The sequence below is a fragment of the Sycon ciliatum genome, chromosome 1, assembly GCF_964019385.1.
Source record: "Sycon ciliatum chromosome 1, ocSycCili1.1, whole genome shotgun sequence".
NCBI classification, from domain to species: Eukaryota; Metazoa; Porifera; class Calcarea; order Leucosolenida; family Sycettidae; genus Sycon; species Sycon ciliatum.
Window position 1 is genome coordinate 72654266 of NC_088643.1, and position 26688 is coordinate 72680953.

The window sequence follows — 26688 nt, forward strand, 5'->3', positions numbered from 1 at the left end:
CGGCTGCATGGCACAGGATGTGTGCGACATAAACTGGTAACGACAAGACGATCGTACATCTTGCATCGATGTTCAGCCTTCAATTATTATAAATTAGCAAAACCTTCGATTGAAATTAATTTGTTCAGCAAGCAATACGTTTCGTTGTATAAAGCAGCTAGCAGTGCTTCTTTGCTGATTTCGTAGTTTCCAGCATCTCCAAGGTTCAGCACCGGCGCACTGGGAGTCCGGAGACCATTCTATTTTTTCGTTATTGCCACTAGTAGTAGTAATTTCTTTTGTGTACACGCCTACCATTTTCATCCCACAATGATGCACTTCAGCCTGACGATCGTCTATTTTTTCGCGCTGCTGTGCTCCTGCCATGGGAAGGAATATTATTGGACCGTGAAAGTGATGCCCGGTTTGCGGGAATGCTTTTATGAGACGGTAGAGACGGGCACGGAAATTGAAGCTGAGTTTCAGGTATGCTGAGTACTATACTGTGCACACATCACACATCCGAATGAGTAGAGTACAATGTAGTTAGGTTGGCACTGTCTGAGTAATCTATAGATGCATTCACAGGGGCGTCGGAAGGTATTTTAGTGTGGTACGGTCAGCCATCTGAAGTACGATTTACTCGTGGGGGAGTGGTGGCGGAGCCGAAAATTTGGGAATTTTAGATCCCAGATCAGTGTATTTTGTTGATTCACGAGGTATCTGGGGCAAAAAGTGGTACGGTCAATACCGTAGTGACCGTATCGTGTGCGACGCCCCTGATTCAAGTGTGCGCCCTTGGTGCAGACGAAGTGGAAGGTGGTCTACTGGACGATCATAACCTGAAATACACCCTACATGATTGTACATATGTACTACCGGTATTAAAAGTAAAGTTTGCACATCCGTGTTACAACCGGCTATACACTTGCGTTGAGATACGCGGTGCAAAAACACTGCTTTATTCTGTGCACCAGGGAGTACTAAAAAGTAAAAAGTACTCCCTGCTGTGTACTATCCCTACTGAATTGGCTGTGCCGTCTTCTACGCTGTGCGAATTTGGCCTGCGATTCACAGAAATTGTGGATCCTAGGTAAAGCATGGAATGTGCCACATACAGCCCAGTGACGTGGAATTAGAGGTACTAGGACAGCGACCCGCTTGAACACCGGTTATCCCTGTGCATTGTGCAATCTTCTCGCTGTACATAACCAATTCGGGGAAGAAATTTTGAAGAGATACCAGTCCAAGTGATAAACGGCTGTGCCAAGACCTGTACGTCTCCTTGATTGAGATGTTGGTTATGGTGCCAAAGTATTCACTAATCACACATGCATGGTTGGCAAAGTTCAGAACGGAAAGTGCGGTGGTGGAACAGTGATGGCTAGTGAAAATGTGACCACCTGTGCCGGCACGCGTTCTGCACCCCGAGTCAAAGTACATAGCTGTGCAACTCACTGTGCAGCTCCGATAGGAGTGATCACTCGCCAGAGCTGTAGTGCCAGGCTTGTAGACTGATACGTGCTGCCGGTGACTGTCAGCACAAGCAACTGTACATGTACTTGAACTTCTAGTTGGTTGTGCTGCCCGCCAGCTTAGCTAGAGTGTATTTGCAATGTATTCTGAAACATGATGCTGCAGCAGCAGCCCGGCGCTTTCTGAAACTTGTTTTATTCCACATGAAATGACACTTCATGGTTTGCTGTGTTCCATGATTGTGTGATGGCGCCGTTGCATGCAAGAATACAGTGTGTGGTAGGATACACCGATTGTCCAGCTGCATGCACAGTGTATGATCATTGTGTTTGAACACGCCTGTTGCAGTGTGACAGTGTACGGTGTGTGGATAATATGCTGCACCGGCACTCACAGCTATCAGCCGAGCCGCACTTGATGGCTGCGTATTCCAACCAACGGTTGCTTGCTCATTTCTTGCCACTCCTAGTATGTTCACGTGCATATCTGTGCACATGAATGTGTGTGTGTGTATGTGTGCCAGCTAGTCCAGTTGGTGGGTACACTTATGCCTGATTGTGTTGGGTCTGTTGCCAACAGGTGTATTGTTGTATCTGCCACCTTTGTTGGTTTCAGGATACTTTCTATTTGAAGTATACATACCTGTTAGCCATGGACTGCTTCTGGCTAGATTAACTCTTGTGTAATCAATGATGCTAGTGACGCTTAGATCAGATCCACTCTGATTTAGCCACCCACACTAGTAGCAAGTATTACCTTCACTGGGGGCAGGGGTAACTGCAGTTGGATCCCAGGACGGATACCCTGATGCCGTCAATCCTTTTTCTGCACCTTGTCCTCACCCACTTACTGAGGTGTGGTGAGCCCATAAGTGGGATCATTTTCAAGTCCACCCAGAGTTTTGGGGATTTCAGGGGGTGTCGGCCGTTGGGCGGTTCAATAGCCAGTTGAGTCATCTTTCCAAGATTCCTTTTGAGTCTCTCTCCCCTCTCCCGGGGAGACCCACGTGACCAGTTTTGGCAGTGAGCAACAAGTACAAGTACAAGTGTGTATGTATGTGTGTGTGTGTGTGTGTGTGTGTGTGTGTGTACGTATGTGTTGTCTTTTTTTCTAGCTTCTGTCTGGTAGCCAGACTAGTGTAGACTTTGAGATCTCGGCGCCGAACGGGCGGATGGTGTATACGGAGAGGCAGCAGAGCAGTGGTGCCTATGATCACACGGCAGAGCAGACGGGTGACTATGAGTTTTGCATCAACAACCAGTTTGGCTCCTGGGGTGAGAAGCTAGTCTTTCTGGACTTGGCGTTTGACCGCTCGCCTCACTTGCCTGATGATGTCCCTACCGAGGACCATGAACCTGGACATGAAGCTGAGGAATCTGCACAGGGAATGGGCGTAAGTGTGCGAGTGGACTATTTTCACTTGATCGTCTACGTGCAGGAGTGCCAACAGCTTTGATTGATGTACATGTATGTTGAGCTAAAGGTCAACCCATCCGTGGCTACTCCTGGACTTTGAAGAGAACTTCAGACATATTGGATCATTTCGCCAGACTTGCCTTCGTACATTCCATTGCTGTCAAGGTTTCATTTTTAGCATTTGCTGGCGATTCTTTGTACATGTTGAATGCATCCTGTCAAATGTCAGGAAATGCAAGCAATCTGTTTGCACTTGACCAATGTAATGTGTGTCTTAACTCTGTGCTTTGTTGCATACAGGAAAGTCTGCGGAAGGTGGGCCAACAGCTCGACCAAGTGCGTACCATTCAGGAGTACCTGCGAGTTCGCGAGGCACGGCATCGCCATACAGCCGACGACAATTTCAATCGTGTGCTTGTATGGTCTGTGTGTGAATGTGCCGCTCTCATTTTCATCGGCTCTGTTCAAGTGTTTGTCCTAAGAAAGTTCTTTGAGAATAGCGGCAAGACGACAGCATAGGCATAGGCCAGGAGAATTTTATACAAACAACACCCAGTGACTCTGATCCTGGTGATTGTGTGAGTGTGCTGCTGCTGCTGCTGCAGCTGTTCCACTTGCTGGTGACGGTGTACTCTGCTTATTGCTCTTTGGTGAGTAATGCTACGATATAATAATTGTAGTGGTGGCAGTGTGGCGTATGCTGAGCACTGTGTTCACTCGTACTCCTCGGACTGTCTTTTCGGACATGGTTGTACACGGGGTGCACATATTTGAGCTCCATTTCAGCTTCACCTGCCTCAAGATCAGCAGCATCACTGACGATCATTTTTGATCATCTGGAACAACTACTTTGTCCATGCTGTACAAAGTACTTTTATCACAGCAATAAATGTGTGCTCACGACTTCTTCTTTTTTCGATATTTCCTCTAGGATTTTTTTGCTTTTGCTTCAGCGTTCATTGGTCAAGATGGGACTCGTTTACTGCTGTAAGCTTTAAATGCTGGATTTTTGCTGTGTCTAAATGTGAGATGCAACCTCAATACAGTGCAAGCAATGCCGCACTGGTGTGTATGTATGTGTTGGTGTGTGGGGGGGGGGGGCAACTACTGTAGTTTTGTTGATGGGTGCACTTCTGCTGGTGGTCAGGTGCGTTGCCATCATGCTTCACTGCTTTGTAGCAACACAGCTTCCATCCTTTCTATTGTATAATGCCACCTATGATCGGCCACATCGTTCCTGCTGTGCATATGGTATCGCCTTTGCAGTTTCTAGTAGTACACCTCACCAATACACATTATTTTATGGTATGATTGGCCCCATGAATTGTGGAGTTACAACACCGCAAAGCTTCCCGTCATTGTGAACTGGTCTGTAGTACATGTAGTGATGTACCGGTACTACAAAAGTAGTGTATGTATCAAGAGTAGATAAACAAGAGTGTGCAACTCGCGGACGGGTTGGCCCACGGCGGAATTTTTTGTTGACGTAATCTTTTCGACGACGCACGCGCTGCGAGCCTTTTGGAGAGTTTTCCCTCGTGCACTTGGCTGGGCTTTACACTACAAGGTCGGTGCCCAGCACGTGCTCTCACACTGCTCTGCGGCAAAGCCGCGTTTCTCTGAAAAAAGGTGACGTAAACAAAAAATTCCGCCGTGGGCGCGGGGTATCTGCAGATTGTGCAGGAGAGATCCGGAGTTGCACACTCTTGTTTATCTACTCTTGATGTATGTAACAGTATGTTCATATGATATAGTGAAGCCTTTCAGATCAAGATCCATTCTGATCTACAATTGTAGCACCCCATGCACACCAGAAACATCAAGTCACGAGTCATAATGGATAATGAGTAGTTATTGTTAGGCCCCATCAGCTAATGCAGTCATGTATTCTTGGTACAGAGTTATGAATTTATTTGAATAATAATATTATTTATGACTGCATGCTTTCGGATCATTACTACATTAGGAGCAATGCAGATGGATCCCACAATGGATACTACTTGTCAAGTAGCAAGAGTCCATAACCCCAAAGGGGTTATCATGTGCCTTATGGACTCTTGATACTAGTACTAAAGTCAGTAACTAAGCACTATTATGTTGCTGTCAATTCTCTCCCGGCTGATCTCTCCTTCAAACATTTCCATCTTCACATTCAATGACTATGTATTTTCACCCTTGGGATTCCTGCAATGAGCATGGGCATTTGCTTTGAAAAATCAATCAAATAAAAATGTCTTTCTGCATGGATCTTATCCTACCCACTTACATGTAGAGCAGTATGGCCATGATGACCAATAACAGGGTTCCATACTCCATAGTGCCTACATACATGTAGTATAGTCATAATTATTTCCCAGAGTCGTGAAGCTCTCTCCTCTCTAGGGCAGACCCGAATTTGCTAGCAATTCTTCTAGCAAAATATCGAAGAATTTTGAAAGGGAATTTGCTGGCAAAATGGAGCAAAATATCGGTGTGTTGGCTGGGAATTGGGAGATTTTACACATATACGGTGCACATGACTCATTTCGGCACAGTTTTACCAACACGTGACTCACTTTTTCTCATTTTTGCCAACACGTAACCCACTTTTGGTCAGTTTTCTCACACGTGACACAAATTTGGAGCAAAAAGGGAGCAAAATATCGAGTGGCCTAGCAAAATGAAAGCAAAATTTCGACGATACACGAGCAAAATTATGCCGCAAAATATCGAGATTCAGCTGGCAAATTCGGGTCAGCCCTACTCCTCTCCCTACATAATCAATCACATGACATGTGCCATGCAGTATCAAACACGAGTCCACGCTTGGACGGGATTGGGACCGGGAGTACCCCCACCGGAAGCATATCTGGTTCCGTTTCACTCACAATTATTGTCACTGCCATAAGTAAGTTGTCACAACTTTTAAATCAGGTTATTTTCGGTGATTTCGGTAGAAATACTAGTCTAGGCACCTAAGTAATAGTTCAGATTACACCAAAATGGCACGATAGTAGGTGCTGTATGACTATTAAAAGGGAATGCTGATCACCTAATTCTAAGTCAGTAAGTGACACCTGAAGCCCATCACCATGATCACTGCTTCAGGTCCCTGACACCTAAATTTACATGTTCTACAGTATCTAATATCAAGATGACTGCAGGATGGTCACCATGCCAGTACCAGTGCCATCGTGACCGAAAACGCAGCAGACATATCACATGTGTCACCAACAGGACACAAGAAGAGTGCTCTCGGTATCACACGAACAGTGAAAGAACTACTTTGACAGTATTCGTTTTGCAAGCCGGCGTTATGCCGTTGAATTTGATGTTACAATGTACAGAGCAAAGTATGATTAATTTTGATCAAGGCCAGTAGATTCACCTCACAGACTCAGCCATCACAAATAACGTTAGGAGTTATGGATGCAACGAAAAGCAAAAAAAAAAAAGAGAGAAGAGGGAGAGCTCTTGATCACTGCATATAAATCAACTGCATACAAAATAATTTGTTAGGCGCACAAAGACAAAGCGGTATTCTAACCATATAAGAACCGATGACCTAGAACAATTGCCGCAGGAAGAGGGCCTGCTGAAATACAAAGACGAGTAGACAACTGGGATAGGGATAATGAATCTACACAGGTGATGCAATACGATCACACCACAGAAAAATGGAGGGAGAAGAGTGCAAAGTCGAACAGTGGAAATACGCACGCCCAATAGAACGTATACATTTACCCTAAAGCCTAAGAAGACTATCTAGATAGATTATAATCATACCGGAGATAACATGTGTATTATGCGATTTTCATGACAGATGCCTACACCAAATCATGAGTGAAATATTGACAAGCAACTAACCTGAATGAAAGTAAACGTTTCAGTCCAAGAATATGTTTATATAGGAATTGGGAACATTATCGTTTTCGTTAAGGTCACAGCAAGTTGGCCAATTCAGATGTTTACGTTCGACGAGCTCGAGTTCTCGCTGCAGTTGCTGGCTTGGCAGTCATACGAGACGCCTTGGCTGGCGAGGCGACCTTGGCAGCAGCTGCAGCTCTACGACCGCGGGTTGGCTTAGCAGGAGACTCGGCAGGTGTCGCTGCCGCTCGACGGCCGCGGGTGGGCTTAGCAGGCGACTTGGCAGGTGCCGCAGCAACTCTACGGCCACGGGCTGGCTTAGCAGGTGATTCGGCAGGTGCTGCAGCATTTCTACGGCCACGGGTCGGCTTAGCAGGTGACTCGGCAGATGCCGCTGCCGCTCTACGGCCACGGGTCGGCTTAGCAGGTGACTTGGCAGGAGTCACTGCCGCTCTACGGCCACGGGTTGGTTTAGCAGGTGACTCGGCAGGTGCCGCTGCCGCTCTACGACCACGGGTTGGCTTAGCAGGGGACTTGGCAGGTGCAACTACAACCGCAACTCTACGACCGCGGGTCGGCTTAGCAGGTGACTCGGCAGGTGCCGCAGCAGTTCTACGACCACGGGCTGGCTTAGCAGGTGACTCTGCAGGTGCCACTACTGCGACTTTACGGCCACGGGTCGGCTTAGCAGGTGACTTGGCAGCTGTTGCTCTACGACCGCGGGTCGGCTTAGCAGGTGACTTGGCAGATGCCGCAGCAGTTCTACGACCGCGGGTCGGCTTAGCAGGAGACTCTGCAGGTACCACTGCTGCGACTTTACGACCACGGGTCGGCTTAGCAGGTGACTTGGCAACTGCTGCTCTACGACCGCGGGTTGGCTTAGCAGGTGACTTGGCAGGTGCTGCAGCAGTTGTACGAGCGTGGGTCGGCTTAGCAGGTGACTCGGCAGGTACCACTACTGCGACTTTACGACCACGGGTCGGCTTAGCAGGTGACTCGGTTGGTGCCGCAGCAGCTCTACGACCACGTGCAGCCTTGACTGGTGATGCGACAGGAGTGGCATCCTTCTGAGAGGTAGCGGGCATTTTGCGAGCAGATGGAGAGGCAACTACTTTCTTGCCACGGCGTGAAGACTTAGTGCTGCGTGCCTTGGCCGGTTTGGTAGCAGGCACAGGTGATTGTGCAACACTACTGAGACTTGTGCCTACAGTCACTGTTACAGGTTTGAGAGAAACGCCAGCCTGGATGGCTCTGCGCACCGGAGTAGCAATGGCAGCAGGGGGCTTCGTCGACTTCAGAGCTGGACGCGACCTGATGGAGTCACGGACTGGTGTTGGAAGCGCAGGCTCTGGTGCGGTACGTCGGAGACTGGTACCCTTGCGAATGGCAGCACGGACTGGAGTAGTGAGCGCAGCACGTGGCTTTGTACTCTTGAGTTCCGTGCCAGCCCGGATAGAATTGCGCACGGGTGATGGCAAACCAACAGGAGGCTTGGTGGACTTCAACTTTTTCCCAGCTCTGATGGCAGTGCGGACCGGCGTTTTGAGTGGCAGCTGTGGCTTGGTGTTGCGCAATTTCTTGCCAGCCCGGATTTCTGCACGTACTGGGGTCTTCAAGGCGGCAGCAGGTTTGGTAGTACGTAATCTGGAGCCAGCTCGAATAGCTGCCTTTGCAGGTGTTGGGAGAACCTTGGGTGGCTTAGTACTCTTGAGAGACCTTCCAGATCGGATGGAATCCCGGACAGGAGTATTGAGTGCCTTTGGAGGTGCCGTGCTGCGGAGGCTACCACCCTCAAGAATCCCGTTGCGCAGTGGGGAAGAGAGCACCCTGGGTGGCTTGGTAGTCTTCAGCGAGGCTCCAGCCTTGATCTGTGACTTCAAAGGTGTGGAAAGGACCTTTGGTGGCTTCGTAGACTGTAGCGAAACACCAGCCTTGATCTGTGACTTGATCGGGGTGGACAGCGACTTGAGTGGGCGTGCCCTCTTCAGGAGAACGCCTGCTCTGATTTGAGAACGCACAGGAGTAGAGAGTGATGCCGATGGCTTGGTGCTTTTCAGGGTCCTGCCAGCTCTGATTTGAGAACGCACAGGCGTAGAGAGTGATGCCGATGGCTTGGTGCTCTTCAGGGTCCTGCCACGCCTGATGGCCATTCGAGCCGGGGTTGGCAAGGCCTTGGGCGGTGCGGTATTTCGCAGTGGCGGCCTGGCCCGGATGGCTTCACGGATTGGCGTGTTTAGTGCCTTTGGGGGCTTGGTGCTCTTCAGCGTCTTCCCTGCTCGGATAGCAGAGCGGGTAGGCGTGTTGAGGGCCCTTGGAGGCATGGTGCTCTTCAGCGACTGGCCAGATTGGATAGCAGCACGGATAGGTGAATTGAGAGCCTTTGGAGGTGCAATACTCTTCAGAGCTCTTCCAGTCTTGATGTCATTGCGGACGGGAGTCGACAGTGCCTTTGGTGGCTTAGTGCTTTTAAGCCTCCGGCCGGCTCTAATTTCAGCGCGAACAGGCGTTTTGAGAGCTGGTGATGGTTTGGTGGACTTCAGCGATCGTCCTGCTTTGATAGCCTCCCGGACAGGCGTGGTCAAAGCCTTGCGTGGTTTTGTACTCTTCAGAGACCTGCCGGCCTTGATTTCAGCACGGATGGGCGTCTTGAGAGCTGCCCTCGGCTTGGTTGATTTTAGGGACCTGCCAATCTTGATATCATCCCGGACTGGTGTAGTCAATGCTTTGCGAGGCTTGGTGGACTTGAGCGTTCTCCCAGCTTTGATCTCAGCACGGACAGGAGTCTTCAGAGCAGCCACTGGTTTCGTTGATTTTAGAGACCTGCCTGCTTTGATATCATCGCGGACGGGTGTAGTCAATGCCTTGCGGGGCCTGGTGGACTTGAGCTTAGTCCCAGCTTTGATCTCAGCACGGACAGGAGTCTTCAGAGCAGCCACTGGTTTCGTTGATTTTAGAGACCTGCCTGCTTTGATATCATCGCGGACGGGTGTAGTCAATGCCTTGCGGGGCCTGGTGGACTTGAGCTTAGTCCCAGCTTTGATCTCAGCACGGACAGGAGTCTTAAGAGCAGCCACTGGCTTCGTTGATTTCAGAGACCTGCCTGCTTTGATATCATCGCGGACAGGCGTGTTCAGGGCCTTTGGTGGCTTAGTGCTCTTCAGGGGCTTGCCGGCACTGATTTCAGACCGAACAGGCGTTGCCAGGCCTTTCCTGGGCCCGGATATCACAGGAGCATCGGCGATCAGGTCACCGCAAACTGGTGTTGCTCGAGCAGGCGATCGGCGGCTGGTTCCAGAATCGCTATCACTGGACTCAGTCTGCTCAGCTACGTCTTGCAGACTCATCATCGGCATTGCCGACATTGATCTGCGGCTTGTGCTAGCGTGCGTGGCCGAATCAAGCACCGCGGGTGTGCTACGCCGCCGGCCCTCGGGTGTCTTGCCTAGCCTGACAGGCGTATTCGGAGGTAAGGCCTTGTCAATCAACTCAGGACTGAGCGGCGCGGCAAATACAACACTTCGTCGCTTATTGGAGACAGCCGACCGCCGCAGGGCGCTCCTGGATGGAGTCATATTGCGAGCAATTCTAGGAGAACTTGTCGCCCCGATTGGTGACTTCGCCCCAGGAATCTGCAAAAAAACAGAAGAAAAAACGCGGGTCAATGTGTCAGGAATGCGACATCAAAACAAACTGACGACTACTGCATTCATATCATCATGATTCTACACTGCATCCACCCCACCATATGTCTGGGTCAGTGGCACAGTATTGCACGAGATTCCACATAAAATTACGAAACACGACAATAAGCAGGGTGTAACTTAAGGCTCGCCCAAAGCTCTCTATCACATGAGGCATAGTCCAATGCCAAGCAGCACAAATATAGTAGTACGTATGAATCCAGCCAGAAGAATTTATTGAATTCGCTTAGCCGGCCGTGTACATATAAGCCCTTTTCCCTGTCTGAACCTTACACTTCCAGGTTTTGACACCGCCCGAATAGGTACAAGTAACCCAGAAAATGAACACAGTTATGTGCTGCATTGCATTTGATATGCTAGATGCTTGAATCATGATGTGCGGGAAGCACGGAAGTAAATTCACTTCCTGAAAAGTGCGAAAAAGTGCCCGAAAGACGGTTTACAGTGTCCGAGAAGAAATACGGGGAGAGGTATTCGAATTGAAAGCTAGTACATCCATACTGTATTTACGGGCCTTCAGGACAGTATACAGAGTCAAGTCCAAGCATACCCAGTGCCAGAACAGGGCATGGGCTTTCGGACGGTAATCCATGACAGTCAGTATGAATACCTATGCGTATTAATTAAACAAATGCACACTCAGTACTGACACGGATAGTCAGAGGATCACGATCCCAGGCAACCTACTAGTATTGTAAGTACATACACACTCTCGACACCGTCATTCATTAGGATCGCAGGATCACGATCCCAGACACAAGACGACAAGTGACATCAAACGGGCTTGTTCTAAACGTGTCATCCCAATTATGTAGTGTACATGTGACGTAACGCCAACATTCAAATAATTTACCTCGTAACGGAATCTTCGCAACCCGATTCCAAGTATCTCTCCACCCTTCAAGCCAACCTGGGAGGTAACGGCAATGCCATCGATGGTGGCTGGATTGCTCTCGTCCATATTCTTCAGCCATACCTATAGGAGACAGGGAATCCATAGAACAATAGTGGTACTCACGAATGAACGTGGCTGGAAATTTCCATCAAAGCATGTTTAGTTGGACTCACTCGTTTGTTTTCGTCGATCACCAGCTTGGCATGAACATCGGAAACGGTAGGCAGCTGGACGCGTATATCACACTCCGCGTGCCTAGCACACAGATGGCACACCACAAGAATAGTATTCGATCTCAACTCTACCCTAGCCCTAGCAAGACTCCGGCATTTCAGGCACTCACTCACCTGCCAAACAGACATTCAGTGCCACTCAGAGGGAAAACGCTTGCGTCTGCTCCACTCCTGTTAATGACCACCAAATTTCCAAAAGGATCCATTACGGCGTTGAAACATTAGTTAGATAGGCGCTCACATGAGAAGAAAACAAGATGTGGACAAAGTTTTGAGCTGGTACAAGCCTTTACAACCAGGACGAAGGAAACGACTTTCCATGTGTGCTTGCTTGCCCGAAGCAAGTCCATGCATTGACCGTTCCTTTGACAAGTTTGAAATGTGGCGGGCCAATCATTCATTGGTGTTCAAGCTGCATACATTTCACATGTGGGACTTTACTTGTTGTGCAACCATGGTGACGTTTCAGCCGTTGTGTACGTACGTGTGCGTAGATCTACGGCGTTGCCAATGACGCGAATCGAAACGGCGATTTTTTCAAAGATGCACCATGTAGATCTGTCACTGTCTGTGCATGGCATGCAGATGATGCACGCCGCCGGTGAGAAGTGATCGTGCAGCGTGAGTGGATATGCAAGATCAACAACTCCCACACGTCGTTCAACGACGTTCAAACAGAGATCACGAAAAAGTAAAGTCAAGATGATTATGAAGAACCTTTTGACACTGTACTGTTGTGTTGACTGACAGTTTTGTGAGTGGTGAGGAGAGTGACAACTCTTACCATGCCAGTGATCATGGTGATTACTAATACTAGATCTGGAGACGGGGAGTGTACTACAGAATGTAGTGCTAGCAGTGGGCTGATTTAGGCCAGTGATTAGCTACATCATTGTACATGGTTACTGCTAAACTCAGCTGAGGGAACTACAATGTAAACTGTATGATTGTAGATATCTACTGAAGCCCACGCAGGTATGGAGTAGATGTATGCTGTACTCGTAGACCTACTCACTCAGGCTACTGCCTACTCACTGTACCTCATCTCAGGCTACTGCCAGTACTGGCTCGCCTCCGTCAGTGACCGAACCACAGACAGTACAGTCGTACTTGTAGCCTGTAGCCTGGGTGTAGGCTGTACTACTACTAGGCCAGAGTCAGAGAGACCCAACCACAGTTCAGGAGAAGAACGGCGTCAAGAGCCAAGGCCGCTGCGATAATAATATGTGAAGTCAAAGACCGATTACTCCAGTTGTGGCCATCAGACGCAGGAAGAGAACGAGAGAGAGTAGCGTTTGAGTTTCATAATCAACCTCTGGGTGCAATTTGAGAATCGCAACAATGTGGAAACTACGCGAAATACAGGACAAAGTGTAAGAGTGCTGAGATAATTATTATTTTGTTGAGAATTATTTTGCATTTACATCTCATAACAAGGTGGGCCGGTCTCGTTCAGCATGTTCCGTTTTGAGTGTCCGTCCGCTTGTAACTTGAGGCCAGTGGCAGGCAAGTGCTCAATAACTATCACGGCCGTGTCCCGGCCTCAATGTAGATCTACCCTGCCTTTCTCTTTGCCTCTTGTGCAGCACCAACGTGGTCATGAGCTATACGGAGGTAGAGGCCAAAGTCAGAGAGGCGACGAACGAAGATCCTTGGGGACCACATGGAACAATCATGAGTGAAATTGCTGCGTACACATACACGTACGAGCAGTTCCCCGAAGCCATGTCAATGCTTTGGAAACGAATGCTGGACAAGAGCCCGAATTGGCGACGCACGTATAAGGTATGTGTACAGTACAGTAGCTCTCCACTGTGACACCACCCACGTGCACGGTGCAGATTTAAATTTTTGAAATGTTACTTCAATTATCATGTACAATTATGTACTAGTACTGTATCACCTCACGTCCATGATGTACTGTACAAGTATAATAAATATATCACCACCTCGTGTCAAGCCGAATCATGGCATAAGCTGAGCGTGTATAGCCACAGCACCACATCATGGCACATGGCGACCGGCTGGCGTAATGGTACACTTTTTTTTGTGAGAATAATATTTCTGTTGATGATAGTAGCACTGATAGGGATACGTTTACATAGCTTTCGGGATGTACATGACTGTACAGTACTGTAGGGCGCCGAAGAGGCAGAGCACCGAAGAACGAACAGGCTAGAATCTTTCCAGGCACAGCGCACCGATGTATACACGGTGACTCAACTGTGCGTAGACCTGTCATGAAAATAAGAACGGGCTAGGCTACAGCACGCGGCTGACCTTCCAGTTCTTCGGCGACCGGCTGTACTGTGTGGAACGCTGAACGAGGCGCATGCCGGTACTGGTGGATACCTGCGCGAATGCCACACGCTGTAATTACAGAAGTCAAGTACATACACAGTAAAAAAAATTAAAAATATGTATATACACCAGGGGCGTCAGAAGGAGTTTAACATTGGTGCGGCCAAAGTGTGAGAGGGGGGTCGGGGGGTCATCCCCCGGGAAAATTTTTGAAAATTGAGCCTAAAAAGCCATATAGAATAATAAAAAGAATAATCATGCTGATGATACACTGCATTGTCGATGTAAAACATGGTACAGTACCTGTACAGGACTCAAGAGTCGACAAGCCACCAACAAGGTTGAAATGTAAAAAATCGAAAATTATTGTAGTGGTCAAACGAATGCTGAGAAGCTTCGAACGTTCGTTCTCGAGTCGACATTCGAATGTCAAGTTGACTGCCCAAACGAATATCGTAACTCACAAAACTGTGAACTCTGCACTCGTAGCAGCGATTTTCATGCATGCAAGCACGTACACACGTCTACTTTTGAAGCCGTGCCGCACTGTCTACAGGAGATGACTGTACATGTACATATGTATACATGCCATGTCATGTAACTAGTACTACTACTAGTAGCTGGCGCGAGGTGCGAAAGTTTTGGCCGCACCTGCCGCACCGGTTCCGACGCCCCTTTACACAGCAGAGTAGAACTCCCCAAATCCGAGCAGGTGGCGACCGAGCACTGCCCGTAACTCACAACATGCATTTTTGCATAAAAACTGTGTGTCATAAAGAAGAGAAATATTCATAATTCAACGTCTCCTTATCTGCGTGCATTTGCTGGGACCCACTCCATACAATGTATGGAGTGGGTCCCAGCAAAGAGTACTACGGTACTGCCTCGGAAATCCGGACTCTTGCTGAAATGACATTGTAGTGCAGTAGTGAGTCCCCATTTTATGATTGCACGACCTACTCTCCGTAAGATGCGCCCTCGATCCTGGGGACAAAATACGCGACATCACGAGTGCGTGGCTTGCATATGCACATGGTGTCCGGATTGCAAAAGTGTGCAAAAAGTGTGCGGCTTGTCGCAAGCATGTGAGGGAGAACTGAGTGATGTATCGCACGCATGAGAGAGAGAGAGAGAGAGAGAGAGAGAGAGAGAGAGAGAGAGAGAGAGAGAGAGAGAGAGAGAGAACTTCTCGCAAGCATGTGTAGGGTAGATTCAATATTGTAATGTAAATCCATAATAATTATTGTACATATCCAAGATGGTAAATCTTCACAGCATCTCACTGCAGGGCGAGTACACACTGCATGCACTCCCTTGTAGGTACAGTGCACCGCTATGTACAGCATTACAACCTGGGAGTGGGAAGAAACTTTGGAAACCCGAAAACAATGCCATACTAGTAATTTTATAGTATTTAAAAAAGAAGAAAGAAAAAAGGACCAAGAAATTACAAGTTACTCTATAATGTCCACTATCACCACCGGTTACTAAACAATTAGAACCTTCCAAGCTGGAAGGCTGTTGGAGTGCGCATCCAAGATGTGCTACACTGTTAGCCAGGTAGTTGTAGAACGTCGGTACCGGTACCGTCGGTCAGTGTCGTGCAATGTTATCGCATGAGCTGATTGTTTAGTAACTGATGGTGTTAGTGGACATTATAGAGTAACTTGTAGTTTCTTGGTCCTTTTTTTTCTTTACTATAAATTTATCCTTGGCTCTCCATCCGAGTCCGTACTAGTAATTGCCATGGTAACCCGAGCTTAGGTTGCCCTATAGAGAGATGTGCCCATATCTGAGGCGTCCAAATAGGAGATGCTGGAGTGTATTGAAGTGTAGCCAAAAATCAGGAAGTATAGCATTATGTAAGGGGTCGTCCATAATTATCGAACTTTTTTCACAAAACGAAATAATTTCGTTATGGGGTGGGAGGGGGTTGACCAATTTCGTTTCAGAAAACATTGATTCATGTACATGTCCGTTGTATATGCATGTATGTCAACATTTTTTACGTTCTGAGGGGGAGGGAGGGAGGGGTTGGGTCTAAACTAAAATAATTCGTTTGGTGAAAAAAGTTCGATATTTACGGACGGCCCCTAATTTGCAAATACATGTTCTCCAGAATGGATACATGCGAGCTGTACAGTGTGTGTCATGAAAAAGGCAATGTAAACGTGACTTGTCTTAGTTCAGCGCATCCGGGTGTCTTCTCTGAACAGGCAGTCACCCTTCTCCACTTCCAGGAACGCAGATTTAATAGATGCTGCATGTCACTCAACTCAGGTGGCTAGGTAAAGGATGCATAGCAAAGGATAGTGTGTCTTCTACTTCACCACCTGAGCTGCCATGCGTGGTATCTCCGGCTACTTTGACATAATCATATAGAACAGGTAATGTGCTTAAATTTTAATTTGGAGATGGATCACATGTGGCGATTCTCCTTTGGCATTGTGTCTTACCTGCAGAGTTTGCTGTTGCTGACGTACTTGGTGAGAAACGGCTCGGAGAAAGTAGTGACAAGTGCTAGAGAGCACCTTTATGACCTGCGGGCGTTGGAGAATTACAAGTTTGTTGATGAAGTGGGCAAGGATCAGGGTGTCAACAGTAAGTGTGTTGAGCTGTGCTGTAGCTGTGCTGTAGTTGCAACTAACGTTGTTACTTGCAAGCACCCCCCCCCCCCCCCCATCTTTTCTTGTGTCGAACATTGCTTCTCCAGATACGATTCCCTACTTGTAGTCAAGTATCCTTGATTGAGCTGTAGGTTTAAGTTCTCCTCATATTGCGAAAGAAATTCACGGTGTTCTGCCTGTTTTCTTGGCATGCATGTATATGTAGTGGCATAGAGGTACATATGCCATACTGTATTCCATCTCCTCGCGTGTTACATTATTGTCTTGTGCAGTTCGTAACAAAGTCAAAGACTTGGTAGCGCTGGTCCAAGACTCTGCTCGTCTTCGAGATGAGCGGCGTGCGGCCAAGAAGACCAGGGACAAGTATGTCGGTGTGTCCTCTGGCCAGCAGAGTAGCTACAGTGGAGGAAGCGAGCCCTATGATCAGTATGGTAAGCTGTGACGTTTTGTGAGTTCTTGCCTGTTGTCTGTATGTTTTGCTCAGCAGTGTCAGGACGAATTACTGCATGGCTCATCTGCATACTGGTTCGCTTTTAACCCTATAACGCCTGACTGTACAGTGCATGCTGAGGTGACTTCAAACTTTCGCCATTTGGTCCATCCTTGTTCGAATTCAACAAACGAAAGGTCTAATCGTATCAGAAAAGCCTCAGCTGTCGGCTCAAAAAAACCCGAAGACAGTCCAAGGTCATGGCGCAGAGTTATGACACTCGAACGAAATTTGCGTGGCCGAGTCAGCTCGCGCTGGCGTAAATTTGAAACGCCAGCAAGGGATTTTCACTGACTCGCTGCCGACGCGTGCACGTCTGGCATACGTCATTTTGAAGCTGCATTTTGAAGCTCTCTCCTGCATAAAAAATTGACCGTTCTGCGATCGATATTGTTGAAATGGCTGAGAATTTAGTACCGCGCTCGCAGGTCTGGCATTGGAGCGCTCAGATCGCGCTGCGGCGTTACTCCTACGACTCTATCAATTGCGAACTGGGTATGGCTGTGTTCGTCTTGGAGAGAGCTTTCCATAGAGCCCGAGGTTGTTGGAATACTCCAAAGGATATCGAATTTACAGTCAGATGAAAATGTGAGTTTGTGAATTTCATGCGTCTGCTGAAATAATTTGAAGCATACCATCACTCTTTTTCCGGACAGCTAGCTATTTCAACCTTGTCAGGTCTTATCAGCAGAGCTCAGCTGGATTGATGGGGGCACATGTGCACCAACTCAAGGTGATACAGAAAGCCGAACCATGACTGGGTGCATCTATGTGTTACGTGTGTGTGTGTATGTATGTATGTGTGTGCGTGTGTGTGCGGCATGTCTTTTGTGTGTACACATTGTACACCTCACACTCTACAGGCGGGGGCGGGGGCCGAGCAGGAGCATTCCACGATGCCACGCCTGACGCATCTCCGCGCCGCACTCGCAAGCCAGTCACGGCGGAGTATCATGATAGTGAAGAGGACGGAGCAGCACCGCCGGAACGCTTCAGCCCCTTCCGCGATGTTGATAGGTAAGTCGGAGCTGAGTCAAGCTGCAGCTGACTGGTGAAGCCATTAGAGGAAGTGGTGGGTTAAGGTGGCAGACCACCTTCGGCCACACTGCAGGACACATCGATATTCAAAACACTGCAAAGCAGCCAATATTCATCATTTTTGCTTCAAATTTTGAGGAGACATTCCTTTAGAGTGTCTGCCTGCAATAAATCCAAAGATAGAGCCATCAACCAACTGTTAGCTGCTCACTGAGCTTTTAAATATCAGGAATCGAAGTTTGCTGCGGACTTGGAAAATTTCGGTTCATGATATAACAAAGACCATCTCAATCAAACAATTAGTAAAGTTTGGCCAGCAACATATCTGAGGTGCCAACGAAGAGATATTTTGAGAAAGCCCACTGAGACAGAAATGATCAGAAGCACATTGGAACAGAATCGGAACGGTACGCAAGCATTTATTTTCTTTGGACGCCAAATTATATTTCTGAGTGCAAGTTCTGTAAAAACAAAGAGTGTTAGCACCTAGACAATTTCCCATAGATCTGTTTAGATATTAGGTTTGTTGGTCTAGGATGCATGACGGCTGAGATATCGTGTACCAAAGTTTGCCGGGTAAGCCCAAAAAGTGCAAACTTTTGCCTATCTAGAATCCTCCAGCACAATATGTTTCTCCTTCTTCCTGCTGAGCTCGGTCTGCAAACCCCTTCCTGATTGCCCGTCTTCGCTTTCTAGCTGACTTTTCTTCTTCACTGGACTTGCGCCTCTTGTGATAAGCCTTGTCGGAGTCAAATCTACTCGAGAAGGCTGTAATGGATAGGCTAACTGCACAACCAGATGCGAACAGGATGTTGGCCACTGTCTTGTATCCATCGTTGAAGATTGCCGTCGTAAGATGAGCAGCTGTCTCCGCAGTTTGCCTGCTGCAGAAGGACTTTTTGGGACACATGCCCCAAACGAGACCATTCAACGCTTCATTGGCATTCTGTGTTGCAGACCTGGCACAGCGAAGCAGAAGTGCGTTATCTGTTAGACGCACGTACACAGGCTTCATCTCGTCAAAAACAGCTTTGGGTAATGCATCATGGTGTGTATACTCAGCCCCACCGGCTTTCTTGCTTTGCCAACCACACCAAGAAGTTAGTCCAAGTGGGCAGTACTCGTGGCGTGGTTTGTCTGCAGTTGAGCCACTATGGCAAAATGATGCCCATATAGCCAGCCCTCTTCATCTCAGCAAGATCACCAGCATGTGTCTTGATTGTGTCCCCATAGTAGTGCTGCAAGGAGTCAATGCGTTTGTCAGTAAGTCGACCCCTTCCACCAATTGGTTTGCCGTCTGATAGCTTCTGCTCTCCAAGTCGCTGCCGAAGGTCTCGCAAGTTCTTTCCAAGACGTTTTCTGACGTGCCCAACACATTCCTCCTTGGCGATCTCCACGTCACCGTATGGTTTCGTTGCCGAGACAGCCATGTGACCTTTACTATCACCATCGCCAATGTATGTAGTGTATTTGATCTTGTTCGTGTCCTCCGACCTTGCCCAGAGCTGCTTCACTGCTTCAGTCTCCATGGCCGGTGAAGATACAGTGGTGTTGATCTGGCAGTCATCTTTGTGTTTCGCCTTCCAAGTATTGAACTGCACCTGTGTGATAGATTTCAGATCCAGTTTCTGTTGCCAGACTTTGCACAAATCGCAATGCTTGGACAAAACCAGGACATCAATAACTTTTTGGTTGTCAAAGGAAATCACAGACTGGACATTGTAAAGGGATGAATAACCTCGTCGCATCCGAGTACCGTCCATACTGACAGCGACACGATCTGGATACTCGACATTTTCCGCTGTTTTAGTCGTCAACAACTCCGTTGCCCATTTCCGCATAGACTTGTCACAAATCTCAACAGCTGCGTCATGTAAAGCAATACTGTGATTCTGGAACGGTTCTTTTCGCACAGGTTCTGGCAAATCCATAACTGCACAGAATTTGCGCAATCCCTCTCTAGCTCTGCCAATCATTCTCATTTAGGGCTGAAACGAACATGGATTTCGTCTTAACGAACCTTCTTTATCATAACGAACGAACATGCGACATGCCAAAGAGTACACACACTATAACAGGGAGGGAGGTGGGAAGTCAAAATAGCACTAGCTTCCTAACAAACTCCTTTCTGTCTACACAGCTCAGGCTGTAGCTTGGCAATGTAAACAGCCTCTAGCACATCCAGGTGACATTTGCTGCGCGCCCGCGCATGAATCTTGAAGTGCTCTGGAACATTCTTACATACTGCATTCAGGCAAGAAGGGGACATGATCAGATGTGTAGTTATTGCAGAATCATTTTTCACAGCTGATGGCTTGTGTGAATCACGCTGGTTGGGTTCACACTTACTAGTACTCGGGATAGGGTTAGCCTGCGCTACCTGATCCGATGGGCTCCTGGTCGGTGTCCGTGCAACTTGGCGTTGTTGTAGTAGCCGAGTACTGCGGCGAGCGCTGGCTGTTGTCTGCACCTTCTTGGAGCCGACACGCTGTATGATGGTTGAAGCGGTGATAGTTGGCTTTGTCAGGGCTGTTGCCAGTGCCTTCTGTTTGGGCGGTCTTCCTCTCCTGGGTTTGACGTAGTCGACACCTGGTGTTGCGGCCATGACTAGTCTTGGCGGAATATGCTGCGACATGCGATCACCTAGGCATTGTGTTGTCTTGCCGATGTACCTATTTTGACTTCCCACCTCCCTGTTATAGTGCGTGTACTCTTTGGCGCAACTCACACTATCATTCAGCCTGTGTATGTTTCATCACAATTTTCCACCAATATGCTGTATAAATTGACATCGTTGTGCTTCGTCACATTATCAGTGCTGCCAAATAATTTTCGCCTCGGCAATTTTTTTTACAGAGAATTCAAAATATCACCTAAAACTAGGGATGAAACGATCATCCATTTCTTCTTATCGAGTACCGTTTATTATTAACGATCGAGTTATCATATAACGAGTATGCTGGATTTGTATGACAAATAAATTTTACTGGTCTCCGGGGGGGGGGGGGGGGGGGGGGAATATGTGCATGACACACTGGATCCCAAAAGTGCGAAGGTGCCTAGAAAAAGGTGTGAATTGTGTCACCTTGGATGACGCGTGCTGGAGTTGACTATGCAGACAGTGTGACTAAGCTAGTACTATGCATAATAGGTACACTGCACATGCCTGCACATGCACAAGTAGTGCATACTCGATAACAGCATAACGAGTAGCGATCACAGAGATAACGAGTAAGTTCCGAGTACTCGGTGTAATCGTTTCATCCCTACCTAAAACACCATGAAAATTCGCTTCGTTGCCATGGTAACCCCGGAGTTGTCATGAATTTTGTAATGATGAGTGTGGTCGCACACTGACTCTGTACAGACTGTCAGCGTACATGTACATGCCATCCAGCCTGATCCAGGCATGTTTCTTTGCACTTCCACAGCCAAGCGCTAGCCTTTTTAGAAGCAAATGTACAGTGATTTGTGCCTTCAGTTGCGCTGAAAAGTGAAAGTACAGGACTTCTGCATAGGAAAGTAATGATCTCCGACATTTTGGCTGCTTTTCGGACGTTTCCCTTTTCGGACCGGTTTTCGGAAGAGCCTTCAAAAATCGGACACTGTCCGAAAAATCGGACGGTTTGGCAGCACTGCATTATCACCATATACTGATTTTGAAGAGTAATGGTACGAAAGGCCTCATTAGATTTTCAACTAGCTTCGTCTCTTCGTGTGCTGATAATTTATCAATTGAAATAATAATTATTATCTTGGAATGGGCAACTTTGAAAGTCTGTATCTCACGAACCATTGGACCGAATCACCTCAAATTTTCAACATAGACCCTTTAGGATGTATCCATTCCTAAACTGATGCCGTTTACGCGATACGAGGAACTTCAATTTTTGACTCCTGTGACCTGAATATCTGCTAGTACAGCATTACATTTGTGAGTTCTGCATTCGACAAGGATATATGGGCGAATTGGTGGCCCGCCGATGCGAATGTCTTTACTTGAGGTGTTCCTCAACACGTCAGGTGATGCGTCCGCGAATCCGGCTAGCTTTACTTTTTTTTACAGTGACGCTAGGTGCTGAGGGACGGGCCTGCAGAAGAACATGAGACACATTTAGCAACACTGCTGCAGTATCTTTCTCACGTAAAGGGCATTCACGGTGGTGTACATGTGCCATTGGAATGTACACACATATCGTGACATAATCGGAAGAAAGATGTTGGAATCTCCAAAGTATGAACGTGATTATGTAGCCTAGAGTACATACCCTCCTTCTTCTGCACTCAACCTTACTGTAGTCGTTACTGAGCACTTGAGAATCCGGAGTTGACATATCGCTTAGCCAATCGTGAACCTCGCAGGAGCCGTAACTCACCTTTATTTCACACTGATGTTTCCTCACGATGGCAGCGTTCTGACATTGTTGAGACTGTGCGCTATGCTGAAATGTGCCTGCCTCGTTCTTTTTTTCCTCGTTTACTTTGCATTGCAGCCCGCCTCGTGCAAGTCCATTAGCAACTCGCTCCAAGAAACCGTCATCCGCCAAGACACTCGACATGGGCAAAGCAGCCAACCTGGCTGCATCCAACAAAGCAGCACCGGCTGCCGCACAGCCCCCTGCGCAGCAGCAGGCCAGCAGTTTACTTGACATTGCTGGCGGCACGGAAACCTCGGATCCATTCGGTTTGCGCGGTAAGTACTAGTAGTGGCTACCACTGCCTTACCATAGGGTCAGGACAACTATTTCTTCAGCACCACGTGGTGTTCAAATTCTTTGCGGGTGTGGCTGGGCAGCTACAGTTGTATTGAATCCACACAAAGAAGTAGAAGGATTAACGAAATGTTACCACTATCTTCGCTTGTGAAGTAAAATACCTTTAAGACAAGTCGTTCCCATGGCGAGCTGTATGCAAAGCTGCTACACTTCAAGAGTACATATCCTCCAAGAGTGTGCAACTCCACTATGTGTGCTGTCCCGACAGAATTTCAAGCTGACGTCATTTTTTATTCTGCAGTGCGCATTGTACACATATTATCAGACGTATCCTGGACCTGTAGTTGACAAATCTACAAATCATTTTAAATTAGTTCAAGGAAACACGTGTGCTGCGTTGATACCCCGTACAAACATCGTAAATTACTCGTTCGAGAAGCATTGCATCATAAGAATGACGTCAACTTGAAATTCTGTTGGGACAGCAGGGTATGTGGGAATTGCACACTCTTCGGGGTATTTCTCTTGCTATCGTACCAATGAGCTCCCCCAGAGAAGTGTTTGCAAGATAAAATCAAGAGGTACATGTACAAGAAATAGTGTGCTTGTCTTATAGTTAGCACCAGCCAGGTAGCACCAGTGACAGTGTGCACCTGTTTAGCTAGCTCGGTAAAATGTTTCAGTTTGTAAACATAAGGTTGTGGGTTCGATTCCCATCATTTCATATAAAGCATCCATCGTATCTGCTCTTTGGGTTCCCATGAGAGAGTTAGATGGTTGGAGATGCTACAGTGATGATAAATGTCCCGTCTTCGGCTCTTTCTGGTAACTTCTCAGGAAGTAGTCTTCCTCAAAGGACCGACATTTCAATTTTCTTTTTTTCTTCTTTTTTCTTCATTTTTTCTTTTTTTTCGTGAGGTATTTGTCAAAGTGGCAATGAATGCATGCAGTAGTGACATGTGATGGGAATCTTTTTTTTCATTTTTGTTCTTGCTTGTTTTTATTGGTATTACAGGCCAAGCGCCTGATGACTTTACCGACTTAGCATCAGCGCGTTCAACAGGTGTTGCTCAGCCTGCCGCTCCCGGCGGTAATGGATTTACGGACTTCACAGACTTCCAATCTTCAACGTCAACGTCCGCTAATAGTTCTTTCGTGAGTGCACAGCCTGCTGCACCTGCACAGCCGTCAGCGACACCTCTCATGCCTGGGTATTCTCCACAGCAAGTTTTGATGCCGATGGGCTCCACATCACAGCCAGCAGTAAGTTCTTGCAGATGGACATGGATTTTATAGCAGTTGAACGTGCATGCTTGTTTGGAGTGCTGAACCCACGTTAAAGCCTGCTGCATCACCCATCTATACTCTAGTTTTCTCTGGTGCACGCCGCTCTTGTAAGCATTCATGGTTGTGTCTGGACCGTGTCCTGCTGTAATGTCTTGCTCTTTTGCTCTTTTGTTTGTAGACTTCAACTGCCGCCATGTCCACGCCTGTCAGTGCTGCAGAGCCTGCAGTAAGTACTAAAGTAGGGATTCTTTTCTATTGCTCTCGTCCTTTCAGTCAAAATAACGTTTGAGTTTTTGTGATGAACTTTGAAGGAGGCATGTGCATGGATTTGCAGATGCATGTGCGTAATGCCCTCAAGGAAGTTAGTTGCTCCCCACACTGGAGCTCGCGCTTTTCCTGCCGACCTGACTTGCCACTTGACTTACTGCCATCCACAGTCGCTACCACTATTGTGCAATACCCTCTGTTGAAAGTTATGTTTTTGCGTCATATAACCAAAGTTTAATTGTAATAATTGGAAGTACATGTAGTACAGTCCCCTCCTGAACATGCCTTTACATGCCGTTGGCGTGTACTGGAGCACGTCCGACTGTAGAGTTGTGTATGAGATTGGCTATTTTGGGTGGCCAGTACATGTACCCCCCCCCCCCCCCCCCCACGGCGTGGGCCTTTCCAATGATGTTCGTATATTGGGATATACATGTAACTCTCTTCATCTGTTATGCTCTGTGACTGTGTAGTCATTAGGCCTAGTAGTTATGAAGAAGAAAACACAGGCATGGTCTTGACTGCTGGCCTGTGTGACGATACGGGCTGGGGAAATAGTGCACTGGATGATCCACAGGGCACGCGTCGGAGTAAAGGTGGTTTTTCCAGAACTTCTGAGGTGCCATGCATCTTTGTTTTTTGCCTCTTTCGTTTTCCCAGAAACCCAGCAGTGACCTGCACAAGTGGACAGACTCCACCGGTGTTAACATTAGCTTGGATTTTGGTAACAAGGGTGGCGCTGACAAGAAGATGCCTACAAAGAAAGTGTCGATGAATGAGCTGATGGCAGTACCGGCAGCTGGACCTGGTGTAGGTGCCACCATGTCTGCCAACCCGTCCGCTGCTGCAATGGGCATGCAAGCTGGTGGTATGGGCATGCAAGCTGGTGGTATAGGAATGAATGCTGGAGTCGCCGGTATGGGTATGCAAGCTGGCGTCGGAGTCGGTGCTGGAGGTATGATGATGCAGGGCGGAGGCGCCAACGTTCGCATGATGTCACCGGGTATGCAAGGTGGAATGATGTCATCATCTCCTGGCATGCAACGTGGAATGATGTCGTCGCCAGGTATGCAGGCTGGAATGATGGCGTCACCAGGCATGCAAGCCGGAATGATGGCCTCACCGGGAATGCAGGGTGGTATGATGCGTCCGCAGGGAGGAATGCAGGCTGGTGGCGGTTCTGGGATGATGATGGGCGGAATGAATCAACAACAAATGGGAATGCAAGGTGGTGCTGGTGGCGGTGTCAACAACTATGGTGGACGACTCCATTTCTAGAAGAAATCCCTGCGTCCTGCTGGTCGGGTCGTTAGGTTTATGTGACAAGTAGAAGATTATGATGGGTTTCCTACTCTTTTTTTGTCCTGTGTGTAGGTTTTTAGCATGTCGAGACTGGTCTCTCTAGACTTAGGTTGTGTTTTCGTCGTCGATCCTTGTGAAGCGTGTCAGTTCCCAATGCCTTCCCTCTTTCTCAAACAATTTTTATAATCTTATTCACATGATCATGAGGACTTTGCTTTTGGTGGCGTGTGTGCCTTTCTATTATATTTTTATGCTGCAGTTCTCCATCTCTCTGTCCCTCTCTCCACAAATGCCGCTTGGCTTTATATATATTTTTACAATCTTCTTGCTCGCTTCTTCTGCTGAGTGCAGCAGGCTTGCACACGCGCACAAATTAGTATTTTTTCAATTCTTGACGTTCGCTCACGTAGGTTTTGCGCCGCTATGCTATTATTATTGCAACGGGTTGGTGTCTTACACTTGTTTTGTTTTGTGGAGCCTGGGCCGCTCCGTGTGATACGCCTTTCTTCGCTGGCGTGTAGAAACCGTGCTTGGCCGTCCCTGGCACTTGGGTAGTAGCCTACATTGTCGTCCTCTTACTGTCATCGTCTTGTTTGTTTGCTGTTGTGACACCTGAGATGGGTTTTCATCTTGAAAGCTTACTACTGTATTCGTTTCTTCGTTTTCCCACTTGTGGTATCTTGTTCTCGAGTGATCTGTGTGTGTGTGTGTGTGTGTGTGTGTGTGTGTGTGTGTGTGTGTGTGTGTGTGTGTGTGTGTGTGTGTGTGTGTGTGTGTGTGTGTGTGTGTGTGTGTGTGTGTGTGTGTGTGTGTGTGTGTGTGTGTGTGTGTGTGTGTGTGTGTGTGTGTGTGTGTGTGTGTGTGTGTGTGTGTGTGTGTGTGTGTGTGTGTGTGTGTGTGTGTGTGTGTGTGTGTGTGTGTGTGTGTGTGTGTGTGTGTGTGTGTGTGTGTGTGTGTGTGTGTGTGTGTGTGTGTGTGTGTGTGTGTGTGTGTGTGTGTGTGTGTGTGTGTGTGTGTGTGTGTGTGTGTGTGTGTGTGTGTGTGTGTGTGTGTGTGTGTGTGTGTGTGTGTGTGTGTGTGTGTGTGTGTGTGTGTGTGTGTGTGTGTGTGTGTGT

General features: G+C 47.7%; 3 protein-coding genes across 4 annotated transcripts; 2 read left to right on the forward strand and 1 right to left on the reverse strand.

Annotated features, from left to right (window-relative positions):
- The first annotated feature begins 49 nt into the window (after nucleotides 1–49).
- LOC135805315 (transmembrane emp24 domain-containing protein 1-like) lies at nucleotides 50–3913 on the forward strand. The gene is made up of 3 exons (XM_065319335.1): nucleotides 50–465; nucleotides 2570–2848; nucleotides 3172–3913. Exons 1-3 carry the CDS (start codon nucleotides 310–312, stop codon nucleotides 3388–3390), a joined length of 654 nt encoding a protein of 217 aa, XP_065175407.1. The 5' UTR covers nucleotides 50–309; the 3' UTR covers nucleotides 3391–3913.
- Nucleotides 3914–6103: 2190 nt separating this feature from the next.
- LOC135805316 (mucin-2-like) lies at nucleotides 6104–11870 on the reverse strand. Of its 2 annotated transcripts, XM_065319337.1 has the most exons (5): nucleotides 11661–11870; nucleotides 11487–11568; nucleotides 11272–11394; nucleotides 7196–10346; nucleotides 6104–7093 (listed from the first exon to the last, which is right to left on the reverse strand). In XM_065319337.1, exons 1-5 carry the CDS (start codon nucleotides 11750–11752, stop codon nucleotides 6819–6821), a joined length of 3723 nt encoding a protein of 1240 aa, XP_065175409.1. In that variant the 5' UTR covers nucleotides 11753–11870; the 3' UTR covers nucleotides 6104–6818. The 2 variants fall into 2 exon arrangements, with proteins under 2 accessions (XP_065175409.1, XP_065175408.1); XM_065319336.1 differs by having other exon boundaries at nucleotides 6104–10346; nucleotides 11661–11869.
- An 828-nt stretch (nucleotides 11871–12698) lies between these two features.
- On the forward strand, nucleotides 12699–26256 carry LOC135805318 (clathrin interactor 1-like). Its single transcript, XM_065319338.1, has 9 exons — nucleotides 12699–12919; nucleotides 13133–13331; nucleotides 16310–16448; nucleotides 16747–16905; nucleotides 17828–17981; nucleotides 22496–22695; nucleotides 23733–23980; nucleotides 24183–24230; nucleotides 24932–26256. The coding sequence occupies exons 1-9, from the start codon at nucleotides 12888–12890 to the stop codon at nucleotides 25547–25549; spliced, it is 1797 nt and encodes a 598-aa protein (XP_065175410.1). The 5' UTR covers nucleotides 12699–12887; the 3' UTR covers nucleotides 25550–26256.
- Nucleotides 26257–26688: the final 432 nt, after the last annotated feature.

Excerpts from the sequence above, each read along its gene's own strand:
- LOC135805315 (XM_065319335.1), top strand. The coding sequence starts at position 310 with ATGATGCACTTCAGCCTGACGATCGTCTATTTTTTCGCGCTGCTGTGC. Across the intron at positions 466-2,569 it reads AAATTGAAGCTGAGTTTCAG|CTTCTGTCTGGTAGCCAGAC; the intron begins GTATGCTGAGTA and ends CTTTTTTTCTAG. Across the intron at positions 2,849-3,171 it reads AATCTGCACAGGGAATGGGC|GAAAGTCTGCGGAAGGTGGG; the intron begins GTAAGTGTGCGA and ends TGTTGCATACAG.
- LOC135805316 (XM_065319336.1), bottom strand. The coding sequence starts at position 11,752 with ATGGATCCTTTTGGAAATTTGGTGGTCATTAACAGGAGTGGAGCAGAC. Across the intron at positions 11,569-11,660 it reads ACTGAATGTCTGTTTGGCAG|GCACGCGGAGTGTGATATAC; the intron begins GTGAGTGAGTGC and ends TCTGTGTGCTAG. Across the intron at positions 10,347-11,271 it reads TGCGAAGATTCCGTTACGAG|ATTCCTGGGGCGAAGTCACC; the intron begins GTAAATTATTTG and ends GTTTTTTTGCAG.
- LOC135805318 (XM_065319338.1), top strand. The coding sequence starts at position 12,888 with ATGTGGAAACTACGCGAAATACAGGACAAAGT. Across the intron at positions 12,920-13,132 it reads CGCGAAATACAGGACAAAGT|CACCAACGTGGTCATGAGCT; the intron begins GTAAGAGTGCTG and ends CCTCTTGTGCAG. Across the intron at positions 16,449-16,746 it reads CAAGGATCAGGGTGTCAACA|TTCGTAACAAAGTCAAAGAC; the intron begins GTAAGTGTGTTG and ends TGTCTTGTGCAG.